General features: G+C 39.9%; 1 protein-coding gene and 1 long non-coding RNA gene across 4 annotated transcripts in view; one reads left to right on the top strand and one right to left on the bottom strand.

Moving 5' to 3' along the window:
- The window catches only part of DTNBP1 (dystrobrevin binding protein 1), a 72,495-nt gene extending 58,321 nt beyond the window's left edge, over positions 1 to 14,174 (bottom strand). The window contains exons 1-5 of one of the 2 annotated variants that reach the window (XM_056331038.1): positions 14,012 to 14,174; positions 10,527 to 10,577; positions 6,836 to 6,886; positions 5,908 to 5,968; positions 1,414 to 1,546 (exon numbers count right to left, since the gene is read on the bottom strand). In XM_056331038.1, the coding sequence (XP_056187013.1) occupies positions 1,414 to 1,546; positions 5,908 to 5,968; positions 6,836 to 6,886; positions 10,527 to 10,577; positions 14,012 to 14,067 (352 nt within the window). In that variant the 5' untranslated portion in view covers positions 14,068 to 14,174. The remainder of the gene's footprint in view (positions 1 to 1,413; positions 1,547 to 5,907; positions 5,969 to 6,835; positions 6,887 to 10,526; positions 10,578 to 14,011) is intronic. The other variant, XM_056331037.1, reaches the window with a different exon arrangement.
- A 54-nt stretch (positions 14,175 to 14,228) lies between these two features.
- Positions 14,229 to 16,741, top strand: part of LOC130146580 (uncharacterized) — a 97,820-nt gene continuing 95,307 nt past the window's right edge. For both annotated transcript variants that reach the window (XR_008820959.1, XR_008820960.1), the window contains exons 1-2: positions 14,229 to 14,328; positions 15,491 to 15,596. This is a non-coding gene — a long non-coding RNA (uncharacterized LOC130146580). The remainder of the gene's footprint in view (positions 14,329 to 15,490; positions 15,597 to 16,741) is intronic.

Genomic DNA, 16,741 nt, shown 5'->3' with positions numbered 1-16,741 from the left:
TTTGCAGTTATGAACTATAACGACAATTTCATTAGGTTTTTATTATATTGTTTATCTTTGGTCTACCAGTGGACTGCATCACTTTGTGCATGATGATATTAAAATCGGTATTTAAATAAATCATTATTTCAATCGGTATTTCCTTAGAAAATAACTCAGCTTTTCAAAAAGCCAACATTAAATGGTTACCACACATGATAAATCCTCACTAAACAAGGTGGTATAAGAAAACTGTAATACAAAAATGAAATATATTCCTTGGTTCAGAAAGAAATACCAAAGTTATTACCCACCAACCTAGGAACAAAAGCCGATTTGTGCATATCCAATGACCATAAAAGAATGAGAAATTAGCCTTCTTTCTTTTCTTCACATCAGATGCCAGCAGAAAAATCCAGCCCGCCCCACAAAAACAAGAGTTGCAATTACATGAGGAATTTCTGCATACTTCCCAGCTGGTGTAAGAATAGTGCAGGCAGAGTCCCTAGGGAACTTAGCTACTAAAATCCATGCACAGACAGCAGTTTTTCAAAGCTTTAACTTGATGCAACTTGAATGGATTTTCATGGAGGCATCAAGGGGCCTACTGTTGACAGAAAGGCTTGCTACTTGTCAAGTGCTGCATCCCCATTTCAAGGCTCAGTAACACTAAAGGCTTTCAGAGACTAAGAGATCAGAACATTTTTTCCTAATTTCATTTTCAACAGTGGATCAACTGTTTTATATGAGAGGTTTCCAGAAGTAGGCCACTAATTCGTCTTTTCGATTAAATCAACAGATTAACATTCGGTAAAGTTACAAAAAATTGGAACTCATCTAACAAACATAGGGTATTTGGTAACCTTAATATGTAGGATTGCTAGTTTCACCTATGAAAAAGATGAGTATGACTTCAGAACAGCTTGACCCTGTACACTACCATAAACTACGCAAGCTACTTTTGGAACTAACAATTACTCTCAACAAAAAGTTGCTGCCTTCAGAGTCTCCCAAGCCAGGTAAATTTCTTCCCTCCATCCCCAACAAATGATGATTTAAAACAAATTATTATATAAAATGATATAGACTCAATCAAAGAGATGCAACTACATACATGAGTTTTCACACTACACATCTTCAAGAATTTTTAAAAAGAGTTCAAGAATAATAATTTTCAATTGTTCACACCAAGATATGCAGTTGTAACAATTTATTTTTTCTCCCAAATAATAATACACAGAATTTTAACTGCTGGGAGAACAACCACTACTAATTTTGCTCTTTTGCAAAAACAGTTTGTTTAAGAACTACTGTTTTACAATAGAAAAGATACATTCAGGAAACAAAAGTAAATTTTATAATTGCAAAGTTCACAACTTCAGACTAATCCTCTGTGTGCCAACTTGAATGCTTGGTATGTCTATAAAACCTTACCTAGACTTGCTGTGAGGCATTCCAGATCTGCTAAAAACCCAGGTATTTGTTGGAGCTGATCCTGTAGTTCCACCAGACTGTTCCTTTTCTTCTCCCAGTGTGCGGAAAGCATCACTACTTCGCTATCCACCAGCTGAAACAAACAGGTTCTTTACTTTATTTACAAATTTACGTACCTATTTAAAAGCATCTTGACTAATTTTTAGAACTAATGCATCTGCATAAAGTCAGTATAGCAGCCCTATATAGCACTGCCACTTGTATACTTCTCAAGTAAATATACAACATGCCCAAAAAAGCCCCTGTAGTATGAAATATTTATATAAAAATACATTGATGAAAACACGGTAAGTTATTTCTCAATATATTGATCAATGCAGGAAATATTTTATGGGTTTTATTAACTGTAAATAACACATATCTGGAATTTTGACAGCGGCATTGCACTGGTACACAAGAACAACATTGCAGTGCTGCAATGTAAGGCTTATTTAGATCAATAACTTAGTTTAATGTTGCTAGTCACTAATTTAAACTTAACAAAACTGAAAACTCTGCATATTCAAAATACTCTAGAAAAAATAAAAGGAATGACATTTTTTAAAAGTTGTTTTTATTACAGTCCTGCTCTTCTGCCCTCATGATAAACTTATCTGCATGCAGTAGCTGCAAAGTATGAACACATTTTTACATTAGTTCAATTTTTGTTGTTTGATTCTTCCTAACTTGTACCATGCAATAGTACAATGAGAAGAGGATACACTGCTTAAAAGTTTTATTTATTTAGGTCAGATTCTATCAGAAATAGCAAGATCAAGAGATCTTGGGTAACAAATATGTCCCTTATATATGATACTTGAGATGATTCAGTTATGGTTTCCCTTGCTCTTAGTTCCATTGCTCATTCTTCCTCTTGCACACAACTGCAGCCTATGGCTGTATCTGCATTCTGAATTCCCCAGTTCTAGTAGAATTTAGTTGCAGAAACTAAAAAAGCCTGAGCAATGGGCAAAGGAAAATTCTCAAAGATTTACAATTCTACCCACTTCAAACATTCTTCTAGAAGAATGACAACTTCTTCCATTTCCAAATTCTTCTAGCTACCTATCCCTGTCAAAGGGCCATCCTGTTCTACCAGATCAAGTTTGAAAACTTATTTCAAAGCCTAGTCAGTAATGAAACACTGCAGAAGACCAACATCCTTATTTCAATAAAGCCAAGTCCATTTGTGAGAATGAGGTATGGGATTTATATCAGATAAACAGTAAAGCAAACAAAAAAATATACCATGAGATGGGGGCAAACACCAGAAAAACATTTCAGCCCAAAGGTATTTAAATACAGCTACAATTATAATCATCTACAAGCAGTATTTTTAGGACAATTTTGTAGATGGAACTGGTAGTTACCACCTATGATTTAACATGGTAAGACTGTAGGCAGCAATTAAAGCTTGACATTTTCACTTTCTCTATTCAACATTTATATATACGACAGCACAAGCAGTTTATCTGCTATTAGCCAGTACCAGAAGTAGGATACAGGACAAGTAGACCTTTAGCTCTGATACAGTACAGTCAATCTTGTGTGCTTACACAATGCTTATTTCATTGAATGCTGTATTTTCTACTTTTATAAAAAAAGAAACAAACAAAACCCCCACAAACAATCCGTATTTTGGATTCTCCCAAAAGCACACATCTGAACTTCATGAAAACTTTCAAGGTCCTTTTGGAAGTTTTTCATTCTGATTTTCCCAAGCAGCCATAATATATGTGATTACAGTTACATTTGCTTTATATATTTATATATATATATGAAACCTCACATTATTTCCAGAACTACAATTTTTAAAGCAAACCAGATTTCAAGTACTACAAAATTGTAAGCAAATAATTTAAGAGACCTAAAAAAAAATTTCATTATGAGCAGTACAAGACACAAAGCCAGCAGAGAGAACTTCATCTCTAATAACTGAAGGTTTTCACTATTAGGCAAGAGAAAGAAGAACATCAGGTAATACCCTTCTTAGGCTAAATACAACTCTTGAAAATACATTAAGCAGTGAGTTTTTCATCCACTGGAAAAAGATACAGAGAAGACTCCTAAGGAAATCTGAAGAGTCAGGGAGGATGCAGCTAGCCAAAATGAAGGTTTCAGCCAGGACAGAGAATCCCACAGCTCAGTCCTGCTCTGCACTGTGGCCCAGCTTTAACTGTCTGCCCTTTCAACGGGATTTGAAATGGAAGGTCTGGTGCAGAGCAATGCACTGGTAGCACTTACTGGAGCTTTTCTTTCCCTTCATTCCAGAAATAAACCACACAACTTGTCATTTTAATTCCAGAGCAGGAAAACTGAACACAATTAGGAGAAAGCACAGACACTTCCTGAGTCTTTTCAGCTGGACAATCAAATCTTGCCATTTCCCGTCTACTAGGAAAGGGCAGCAAACAGTGTCAGTGCAACGGCCCTACCCTGATACTAACCACCAACATGCCTCAGCTCCAAATATATTCTATACTTTCCCAGCTCTATCACTGCTTTTAAAGAGCTACAGTAGTAACATACAGCAAAATTTTTGCAATTGTTTACATTACGTCACATTATTTAATGTTTGAATTACACTATTGCTTACATTAGTATTTATTTTTTACACTGCCATTTATCAGCAATGCGATGATGTCTTAAGCAGTCTCAAAATAATATTCCTAGCTAACTTAAAATGTTTCAAATAATGGCAGAAGAGTGCAAAAAACAACCCCCTGAACTTCTGGGTAAGTCTTATATTTACCATAACCTTCTTGTCACACTGACAAAATTGTACTTATCAATAACCTTCTCTAATCTAACATATCCCACAAAAAGACATAATAAACTGACATAATATTTTTTGTCAAAGTGCAAGTAGTATTGCAACTATCTGAAGAAAGGACAGAAGACAGGAAATTCTAGGTGTCCACGTATCCATTGAGAAGTACTTTAAAAGCACTAGGAAATTATCATACTCAATGCTTGTTACAGTAATTGAAATATCAGAAAGTAAACAGGAGAATGAAATTCAGGTAATTCTTATTAGATCATACCTTGTGAGAAACATGATCACATTTCAATTTGTACAATAACTATATTTAATACTTCAAGAATATTAATTGTAGGCCGAGTATCGTCAAATCTGGAAAAGCTGTGAGAAACAAGAGGAACTGTACATTCTGATCCATTCCATCAGCTGCCTATCAAACCCCCACTTTAAAACCACAGTCAGTAACAATGCCACTTGGCATTTTTTCCCAAGCAGCAATACAGAGCATTATTTTTCATTATACTGGTTGTACTAGATCCAGCTAGGATGGAGTTAATTTTCTTCATAGCAGCCCATATGATGCTGTGTCTTGGATTTCTGACCAAAACAGTGTTGGTAACGCACCAGTGTTTTGGATGTTGCTGAACAATGTTTGTACAGTGTCAAGGCCTTCTCTCTTCCCCACAGCAAGAAGGCTATGGGTGAGCATGAAGTTAGGAGGGGACACAGCTGGAGCAGTTGACCACTGCCCAAAGGGATATTTCATACCATGTAACACCATGCTCAAAAATAAAACCTAAGGGTTTGGTCTTCCAGCGTAACCATTGCTTTGAGACTGGCTGGGCGTTGGTCTGCTTGTGAGAGGTTGTAAGCAACTGCTTTTGCATCGCTTGTTTTCCCTCTGTCCTTCAATTATTAAACTACCTTTACCTTGAACCATGAGTTTTCTCATTTTTGTTCTTCTTGTTCTCTCCTCTGTCCCCCTGGTAGGAGAGTGACCAAGGCTGTGTGGGTGCTTACCTAGTGGCCAGGTGTCCTGGTTTCAGCTGGGATAGAGTTAATTTTCTTTTTAGTAGCTGGTACAACACTGTTTTGGATTTAATACAAGAATAATGGTGGTAACACACTGATGTTTTGTTGTTGCTAAGCAGTGCTTACCCTAAGTCAAGGACTTTTCAGCTTCCCATGCCCTGCAAGTGAGCAGATGCACAAGAAGCTGGGAGAGAGCTAGCTCAAGGGATATTCCATACCCATAGTTATGCTCAGTATATAAACTGGGGGAAATTGGCCAATCACTGCTTGGGGACTGGCTCAGCACTGATCAGCAGGTGGTGAGCAACTGTATTGTGCATCACATTTTTCTCCCTTTGGGTTTAATTCTTCCCCCCCCCCCCCTTCATTACAATTGCTGCTTATCATTATTATTATTATTATTATTATTATTTCACTTTATTTCACTTATTAAATTGTTCTTATTGCAACTCACGAGTTTTACCTTTTCCTGATTCTCTTCCCCATCCCACTATGGGGGAGCTGGGGCGGAGTGACCGAGCAGCTATGTGGTACTTAGTTGCCGGCTGGAGTTAAACCATTACACCAGGGTCAACCCAGTAAGCTGGCATTAAATTTTTTTTGTTTAAAATTACTTACACATTTTAAAATACTTGAAGTATGGCCCTGTTATTTTTTCTTACCTCTCCAGCTTTTGCACAATCTTTGGCTCCTTTGTGAAGGGCAGCCCAAGCATCTTCATATCTGAAGAGAAGATAGATAAATGACTATTCTTGCAGTGTTCCCCTTACAGAGGAAGACCATTTCATGGAAACCACTGTGCTTATATTTGCAGGAATACCAGAAACAACAGTTTAAAAAGCTGTACATTTCTTTCTGGTATTTACTTCTACCAAGACAAACATACAGTAAGAAATAATTTCTTTAAAGAAATTATGTGTTCCATGTTTTGTTAAAAAACTAGCTTACATCAAGAGCTAAATGGACCAAGCAATGTTTATAAGACTACACATAAAAGCCTTAAGCAGTACTTGAAACCCAATTTCACTAAGAACATGAAAATAATAAACAAGATTGTGATCAGTCCACCCCCCCAAGAAAAGAGTTGAGTTTTGTTTTGTTTTTTTTTTTTAAATAAAGACACAAAGGACATGTATAATGCAGATAGCTTCTGTTACTCAAAAAAACCAAAAAAGTGACTAAATACACATGGAATACACTTTCTTTTCATGGCAATAACAGGCATACTGTGTCTATTATAACAGAATGAAATCATATCAAATATGTAAAAGTTATAAAACATCAAATTAAAACCATGGGCTGGGCCTCAGTGCTGGTTCCCTTCATCCTTGTGCATTAGATCATGAACTGAAGCCATCTTTCTAATGTTGCTTTTCCTTCAGGACTTCTCTTTCATTAATATGACATAACTTATGGACTGGGCAAGCTTTAAACATATTTAACATTTGGTAAACATGCCCACTCTACTAACTGCAGAACATCCAAAAAACTATTATTAACACTTTGATTTTCTTCTAATTTTTTTAACCTAATAAAGTTATTTCTGAAATTATAGGGAGCAGACACTAACAAAGAAATGCAAGTTCATACCTGCTCAGTAACTCCAGTCCAGCAGAAAACTCCGGCAAACACTGAACAGTTCTATAAAACAAATTGTAAATATACAAATGTTGTTAATGAACAGAAGGCTGTTATAAAAAATGTATGCACACACATCTGTGTTTGACAGATCTGCTGAGCACAGAAATTTTCCCTATTGTTCACTTCCACAAACATTTTGTCAAATCTGGTTTAAAATGCATTACACAGTATCTCTTAAAAGAATATTCCAAAGCTAGGGTTGGCTTTTTTCTCCTTGTTATTTTATGGTAGCCCATTCTTATATTTTTTTTACTATGTCCATTAAAAACAACCGTTATCAGATAATTTCTCTAGCTGTTAACATATACACAGGCTGAACATTGTTTCTATCCACTGTTTTAAGTTAAAACATTCTGAAAATAAGACTACTACGCAAGTTCTTATGCCCATCAATAAAGATATTGCACTTAATATACTCTACATTAAAAATAAATACTAAGCTAAAGAACCTTTGCCAGTTTAATGCTCTAATGATCTCCTACTGGATGCATACATTTTCATTAATAACAGCTTAAAATATAAAGACAACTTATCCTAAGTTAAAGAAAATTAACAATGCAGCGTTTTGAAGAATGTATTACAGGAAGATTTCAATGTCATCCAAGATTCATCTCTTGGAAGATTTCCAGAATAGACTGTTCTGCACTGTCATCCAAACAATCTGAATGAAAAAAAACAAACAACAAATGCCACAAATATAACCTTTTTTCTTTAAACCAAGTGAAAAGTGATAGAATCAGTGAGGTGGGTAGGGACCTCAGGCAGTCTGTAGAACAACTTTCTGTTCAAAGCAGGACCAGGTATGGGATCAGACCAGCCTGCTCAGCTGGTTTGTCCAGCTGCAACTTGAAAACCTCTGAGGGCAGAAACTTCACAGGCCCTGTGAACAACCTGTTCCACTGCTTGACTGTCCCCATGAGGAAAAAGCTTTTCCTTGTTGCCTTTTCCTGTCTGAACATCTCTCATGTCCATCACCTTCTATGATGCCACCTCCTTGATAACCTCTTCATTGGTAATGACAGGCTGCCATTAGGTCTCTCCAAAGTCATCTATTCTCCAGGCTGAACAAGCCCCAGTCTTAGCCTTTCCTCATATGCAGACATTTCCAGTCCCAACCATCTTGGTGGCCCCTCCACTAAACTTGTTCCAGGTTACCAATGCTTTTCTCACACTGGGGGCCCAAACCGGACACAGCAACTAGATGTGGTGTAAGGAGTGCTGAGCACAGGGGCTAACCACCTCCCTCAATCCTACTGCCTGCGGTCCTGTCCATACAGCTCAGAAAGCCGCTGGCCTTCCTGCTGCCAGGCACATTGCTGGCTCGCATGCAGCTTCCTGTCCGCCAAGAGCCCCAGGGTCTTTTCAGCAAAGCTGCTTCCCAGCTGGCCAGTCAGCCCCAGTCTGTGTGGCTAGGGATATTTTTTCTCAGCGAAGGACTGAGGATTTGTGTCTCTTTAACTTCATTAAGTACTTCCTGGTCCATATAATCCTATGGCTTTTATGGGTTGAGCTCCCCAAATTGATCTTCACCCACTACTAGGTAATCTCTTCCTTGAACCCTTTCACTAAGCACAGAGGACTGAGAGACCTTGTTTGTGAGGACTGAAGCAACAATGGCATTTGATATCTCAGCATCTACATTTGCTGTCACTAAATCATCTACCCCATTCACCAGCAAACCCATGTTTTCTTTGTTCAGCCTTTTATTACTAACGGAGGGTTATAACCTCTTCACATCCTTGACATCTCTTGTAAATGTCAATTCTAGGTGAGCTCTGGCTTTCCTAAGGGTATTCCTGCATGCCAAAGAAGTTATGAAGAGGGTATCAAGAAGTCATCCCTGACACCCTCCAGAACTCCTGTTGACTGCATCCTGTTGTGTTGTCTTTTCACCAGATGACAAGGAAGTTAAAGACCCCCCCAACACCAGTTGTCCTGGTTTCAGCTGGGATACAGTTAAGTCTCTTCTTAGTAGCTGGTGTGAGAACATGGTTTGGATTTGGTGTGAGAACAACACTGATAACATACTGATATTTTTCAGTTGTTGCTAGGTAACGTTCATAGTAAGTCAGGGACTTTTCAGTTTCTCAGGCCCTGATAGCAAGAAGGTTGGAGGTGGAGGGGCATGGCAAATTGGGAGGGAACACAGCCAAATCCAAACTAGCCAAAGAGATGTTCCATACCATATGACATCATGCTGTGTATATATATGCTGGGGGAAGGAGAAGGAAGGGACATTCAGCATTATTGCATTTGTCTTCCCAAGTAAGTGTTACACATGATGGAGCCCTCCTTTCCTGGAGATGGCTGAATGCCTGTCTGCCAGTGGGAAGTAGTGAATTAATTCCTTGTTTGGCTTTGCTTGTGTGCATGGCCCTTGCTTTGCCTATTAAACTGTCTTTACCTCAACCCATGGATTTTCTCACTTTAACTCTTCCAGTCCTCTCCCTCATCCCTCTGTGGGGGCAACGAGCGAGTGGCTGCGTGGGGCTTTGTCACTAGCCAGGGTTAAACCATGACAAATGATTGAGAATTCCTCAAGTTGTTTAGAGAAGACATCATTCACTCCCTGATCAGATGATCAGGAACAAACTCCCATCACAATGCTACCCTTACCAGCTTCTCTGCTCCTCACCCACAAGCTCTCAGCCATCCTCACAACCAAGCTAAGATACATTTGTCCCAGAACTTCACCAGCAAAAAAGTAACCCCAGCATTCCCCTATTTGTAGTGATTCAATTGGTTCACCCAGTGCTTTGCTCAAAAAGTGATGGATATTTACAGTACACCATCTGAACCAAACCATTACGGACTGGAAACATACAGAGAAGGGAGATGCCTAAAACAGTTTCAGCCAAACCTTCACCCTTTCTTAGTTTAGTTTCTGTGTCTTGTCAATGCAACCAGTCTTCTGCTAAAAAAACCTTTACAACCAAAACATCAAGCTTCAGAACTTAATACAGTTTATTTCAGATGCCTTACTTTTTGTCCAGGGATTGTTTTAAAACTAATTTGTGCCTACGTGCTGTGTTTTAGTAAGAACATGCTTCACACTATAGCATATCTGAGCTTATTTGAAGAAGCCACATTCACAGACACCACTTAAAGACATTAAGTAGTCTCCCTACAGTTTACACAGGTTGAAAGAATGAATATACTAAAATGCAAAAGATAAAAAAACCACACGACAATGTTTAAATCTTCTTGAAACAGATAACTGAAGTACTCCATTATACATGTATTTTCCACAATAAAAATGTTTATATTTCTGTTCTTACACTAAAAAAACTGAACTAGTTTTACTACATGAGAATCACAGATTGTAAACAATTACATTTCAGTGTACTGCAACCTGAATCTTCTATTAAGTACTACAATAATGTTGACTATTCACATAATTTAAATACTCACTTATAAATTGATTGATGGCCATCAGAAATTATTTAGGCCTATCAATGAAGGTTTATTAAACAAAGTATTTCCCCCAATATTAGGAGTAAAACTTTTCTTTTGTCAAAGTAAGACTGTAAAATTATATACAAACACTGTTGTAACTGGCACCTATATATGAGCCATGTTAAATTTTGCTTTAACAAGAGCATCCTAGATCAATGCTATACATTAAGAGATTCAGAAGTACCTCTGCCTGCTTTTTTTTGCTTCTCTTGATTTGTCACCCAAAGTCTTCAACCTACAAATAAAACCACAAAACCATCAGACATTTCCAACACCAAAAACAGAGAACAACTTGTTTGAACACTTGTGTTAATTCCAGTCTATTGTAGTTAATCTTGTTTCAGCTAAATTAAATTTCCCCTAATTTTATGGAGACTGTCATATGAAATGATTTCTACTGACACTGCTTATAAATTATGAGATTTTTCTACAAGTGGATCAGGCAATTTGGTATAAAAAGTTTAATGGAAGCTATATATGCAAGTCATTCAGCTCTCAACACTGTTTCCTTACCAGACAGGTATTAAAGATCTGCATAGAAATAACAAATCCAGTCCTGAAGAACACCCTTTAGAAGATGACCTATGCGCCAAGGAAAAGCATGACAGTCACACAGACACGTGTACCCACTTGTCATAAGTCTGCCAATACAAAACTAGCACGAGCACAACTTTTCTTCTGCCAGCTATCAGAATCTCCAGCAGCATCAACACAATGCACTGCTACTGAGCATATCTGAGGCTTGTTTCACCTATGGCCAATTTCAAACTGACTGGTATCTTGCTCCTAAGAAACTAAAACCAAACCAACCAGCCAAAAAAACCCCCAACCAACAACCCACATACACCAGTCAAGCTGGCACCGTAGAGTGAGAACCAAAACCTCCAGCTATTCTGTCCTCAGCCTCTATGCCCTCTGGAGTTCCAGCTGTCCAGGACAGCAAGGGTTACGAAGAAACAAGGGACACAGACACAAGCAAGATGGAAACAAGCTATGAGTGCCAAAATCCTCCACACATGACACAGAGATACACAATCCTGAGTGACCCAGTGTCTGAGAAACACCCCAGTATACAAAAATTCAGGCTGGTGGTGGTCAAGACTGCGTGAGTTATTTGGCTCGCCCTGGAAGCAATTTCCAGGAACTCAAAGAAGAAACCTCAAAGCTCTACAGCAAAATAGGTGGTTAAGTTTGAGGAAAGACACGCTAAGGCAGATTTCCATTCCCTGTTATAGAGCTGTTTGTTATAGTCAAGCCATGTAGCAACAACCTCAGCACACTGATGAAGAGCAACACTGTTGCAGAAAGCACTGCGATTTTGCCTTTCTCCCCTGTCATGTTCCCCAGTACGCACCCCAGCCTGTAATAGCAGTGCTCCTCTGCATACAGGGATAGAAGGAATTGCTGGGTCACAACTACCAGTTCTCTTAAGAGAATATCTGCTAGGCAGTCAGAAGTAAAGGTTGAAGGATTTTTCATTAGACTACACAGTATCAACTTCCTTTCAGCAGTGTTCTCTGTACAAAGTAGAGGTAGTGCAAGCCACATCACTCAAGCTGGCAGGAGTACACAAATCACTGCCTGAGCACAGACAAGCACAGCTCACTGTTCTGTTGTTGGTTTTGGGTTTTGTTGGTTTTTTTTTTTTCTTCCTCTCCTCCTAGAAACGATTGCTTGCAGGTAAATGGGTCAAAATTCAGATACCTCACTCAGAGGATACACAGAAGTAGACAGCAGACACAGCAGAGCAAAGAGGAGCTCATTTCTTTGTACATAGAAATGGCTAATAACCCTAACCTGTTTTTTCTTTAGACCACACAACCCCAGATTTAATCATTTTTAGCTGTACATAAACATTTCTTTATTCCTTTGGAAGTGATATGATTTTCTTAGAAGCCCTGGAAAAGTTTCTCCCTTCCTATGTTTCAAGAAATCCAGCTGTTCCACTTTGTGTGGAAATTAACATGTAGTTAACAAGTTGGCCACTTTATTGACACCAGAAATATTTTCTTTGGGTTTTGACCACTTTGAGCTAAAGTCTTAACAGCATAAAACTACTTCTATTACCAGTTTGGTGCGGTAGGAAACAAGAGTAATCCAGAACGCTATGGCATTGAGGTTGGATTGTTTAGGAAGGGAAAGGGACCAAGCAGGACAAGTCATGTTCTGGCCTGAACACATGGGGACAGTACAGGAAAAACCCTGATGCTCTCCACAGCCTCTGCTACTATGGTCTGAGATACAGGTTCCCAATGGCAACAAAGATGAAACAGATGAAAACAACACTTAAAGACAGGACACTCCAAGAAGGGCCCATTAATGGAACTGCTAAAACACAACGACAGAAATGATGAAATCAGAGACTGTTCTCAAAACAGAACAAAACATTGCAATACAAGAAAGGAGACAGATTAGAGACTACATAGAAACATATTAACTCCACTGCAGCAATACATGGAGATACAGAGTTAAATGATCATCAGATCCAGAGCATGTTATGACTTTTCTGTTGTCCTCTTTCATCATGTAAAAAACACCTTTTGGAAAAGAACCTTCCCTTGTACTGAGGCATCAAACTCTGAGAGAATTCTAAAAGTAACAGCGAAACACAAAGACTTCAATAAAGCAATGCCTTTGGCTGTATTCTTAAGACATTGTAACATTTAATTACTGTTTGCTAATATAAGACAGACAATGTATAAGCAATTTATCTGGCTGATTGGTAGCTTATTCTATCAATTTCTGTGGATCATCATATAGTGATGCAAATAAGTCATTATAAACTATTTATTTTAGCTTTTTAGAGTACACAAACATCCATCACTATACATAAATATTTACTGTAGGGGTATTATAAGGCAGCCTCAACATTTCCAAAGCCCATGCAGTTTTTTAAAGTAACTGACTACAGCACGATACTCTCCTGCGGGGCGTTATGAGCTGACAGTTTTGCAGCACAGGCATGACCTTGTGCTCCAGCCATCCAGGCTTCAGTAACGCTCGTCTGGACCACCTGCCTGAACTTAAAATAGCACAGATACCGGGCCCATCTAATAAAAACCTTGTGAGGCAACGTAGGAAGAATATCTTTCCGTTTTTTAATGCAAGCAAAGGGCTGTGCGCCTCCCTCCCCTCCCCCCCCCCCCCCCCCCGCCAAGTGTTTTCGCCCAAGGGAAGAACAGCTTTTCATACGCCGGAGTGCGGCGGTGCTCTTTAAGCGATTACGTGAGTCCATAAAACCTTGAAGGTCAGTTACTTCATAAAACATTCAAGAGCGTTAATTGACCCGATTCATATCTCCCTCACTGGCTCGGCACAGCAGCCTCTTTCTTCCCCCGGCCCGCAGCTGCCTCCCGGGCGCCAGGCACCCCCCGCCTCCCCGGGCCGCCGCACCGCGGCCAGGGCTGGCCCGCCGCCATGAGCCGCTCAACCGGGGCTGGAAGGGTGGGCGGATGAGACCCCCGGGCCGCGCTCCAGGCGCCGGGGCAGCCGCGGTGAGAGGGAAGTGCCGCGGCTGGGGGTCCCGCCTGCGCAATCGCCTCCTCTCCCGCCCGCCGGGCCAGTCCCCGCCCTCACCCAGCCCCCGGTCACCTGCTTCCCCCTCCCCGCCCGGCTGCGGACCCCGCTTCCCCCCCAGCCGCACAAGGCCAGCCCGGGGGCACCACCCACCCGGCGGTGAGGTCCTGCTGAACGCTCAGCAGCCGCTCCCGCAGCGTCTCCAGCATCGTCGCAGCCCTCCCGGCAGCAGCGGGGCGCCCGGCTCCCGGCTCCCGCCTCCCCTCAGCGGCGGGCGGGGCGGGCCTGCGGCGCCCAGCCCCCGCCTCGCGCCCAGCGGAAGGCCCGCCCCCTCCCTTCCGGTGGGGGGGCTGGGGGCGGGGCGGGCGGTGCGAGTTCCCTCACACTCCCGCCGAGGGGAGATCGGTCTCTCGGTTTGGGTTCTCGATGCGCCAGTAACGCCGGGTAGAACGGCCTTTAAAGCCCAGGAGGTATCGAGGGTAGATATTGAGAAGCACTTGGATCCCTTCAGTTGTAGCTAAAGGCTTTTTAAAGAGCTCAGTGAGCTCCTTGGCAGGTTGGGGCCCTCGCCTTCAGGGTTTGGCGTCAGCAGTAGTAGCATGGGAGTGAGCTCAGGGAGTCGGGCTTTGCAGCAGTATCTGCAAAGTCTGGAAAGCAAAACCACTGGATCTCACATTGCTCAGTTCTTGGAGTAAAGGATAGATGATAACGTCTCAAAAGTCCTTGCAAAGCGCATAGTTGAACTGTGTTTGTGTGGCCCACTGTTTTCTTTGGAGACTGCCAGGCTTTTATAGATATTAATGACTATTGAAAAGAATGAAAAAAAACCCCAGCAACCCAATAATGACTGTTAGTTATTACCAGTAGTCAATAATGCAGTTAAAAGTTTTAATGAAGCTTCTAGGTACTATCTGTTCAAATAATAACTTACAAATCACTCAGTTAATCTTGAGACAGTTTAAGTGAAATCAGCTTTACAGAACAACTGGATGACTGTTTACAGTCACAGGGAGACTCCTACCCTGTGTGTTTTCAGTTAGTACTTGAGGAATGTGGACCTAGGATTTAGATGAATCTGGGAAATTTTAACTTTGCATCTCATTGAGACTTTGATTTTTACATAAAGCTGCTGAAATTTCAAAGTCAAAACATTTTATTTGTTAACCAAATCAGCTTTGGTTTATTTATTTATTTTTTTTTTTAAAAGTGGTGCGCACTGAAATTATTTGGTACAAGGAGAATGTATGTAGAGGGGAGCTGGGGTATATGTCATTCAATATTGCAGAAGTATACTCAAGAGTGGTATGAGGTCCATTGAATCAACTGAAAAATTGACACCATAACCACATTCACTCTCTGCTTGTGTGCTTTTTAGAAGAATATGGGACCTATAGGTTGTTTCTGATGTGGCTCATTGAAAACCAGTATTGCTCTTTGGCCTTATTACAAGTTAAAAGCTAAATGCTTGCTAAAAAAAATTAAAAATAATTAGGTTGATCTTTCTAAGCATTGAAATGGATGTATCTCACCTTGTCTTGAGGTCACAAATACTGTTTTCATGGTAGACTGCATATGAAGTTCTGTAAAAGAACATATGACATTTTGACAGTACTTTTCTCTTGCTTGGCCTAGAAACATCTGAAAGTAGGCACCTTCCACTTCCCTGAGCAGTTAGCTCTTCAGACTAAGAGGGCTTCGAAGGACTTGAATCAACAATTTTCTTCTGATGTATTCACAGGTATGCATTACGAATGCTGACAAAAGCTGTGCAATCTGGCCTTAGGTAATATATATGTTATGGGAATTGAAGTCTTTAGAAAACAAGGCAGGGGTTTTAACCTTTAATCTTCACCTTTCCTTTGAGAAGACGTATGATTTTCTTCTGTGTTACATATTTACAATTTTCTTGTGAATGTTTTTGTCAGCAGTGACTAATAATTCACAGTGAGTAAACACTTTTAGACTCCATTGCTTCCTTTGCAGTTAAAAAGAAACCGTTCAAAGACTGCTGTCTTGTACACTTTCATTGCCATCTCTGTGTAGAATTTGGGAAAAGAAACGCGTTGAGGTGGTGTTAATAGTCACAGTAATCCTAGAAGTACAGGCATGGAAGAGACTTCTAAGAGCACATGCTGTGCTCAAGGGCTGTGGTGAATTATAAATAGACTATGCAGAGTTTTGTTTAACTAGTTTTTTGGAACTTAAAATGAAGGAGATTCTTCAAGCTTAAGTTATCAGCTCACATTTTTAGTTTGATCCTTTTTGTTTCTAGACTAAGCCCAGTTCCTTATTTTTTTCCTTGTAGTCACTTTTCAGACTTCTTGTTGGTCTGACCTGGACATTCCCTAGTTTGTCCAGAAAGTACAGAGCTACAGCATTTCATCACTGAAGGCGAATTACATGGCTTAATTCAGAGCCCCTACATAAGTTAAGTATTTAAACTAATTAATTAATATTAATGTACAATAGCAATTAATTTAGCAAACAGGCAACTGTTCATCTGCTTGATCCAATGTAAATTATTACTTTTTCAGGCAGCAAGACAAACTTTTGAGACAGGAACATATCCTTCAGGTGTTAATTCAAAACAGTACCACCTAAAATTCTGTCAGAGCCTTTGGATCAAGTTTTCTAGAGATAAAGTTAATGCTAAATAACTTTTTAATATCAAGCACCTGTTCTCATTTAGTAATTAAGTAGTTCACGGCTGGTTATTTGATAGTAATTATGACCTGAATTTGAGCCTTCCTAGTTCTTCTGCTTCTCAAGTATTAACACAGGTAAAATCTTGTGCGAGTATCCTGTAAGTGGCTAAACTGGTCTCTACAACAAAAGCATAAGCTTTCTATGCTTTGCATGTCTGTAGAGAACAGTGATATAAGT

Source organism: Falco biarmicus, chromosome 3 (assembly GCF_023638135.1).
Source record: "Falco biarmicus isolate bFalBia1 chromosome 3, bFalBia1.pri, whole genome shotgun sequence".
Lineage (NCBI taxonomy): Eukaryota > Metazoa > Chordata > Aves > Falconiformes > Falconidae > Falco > Falco biarmicus.
Note: the sequence above shows the minus strand (reverse complement) of the source record. Positions and strands in the feature narration are given on the sequence as shown.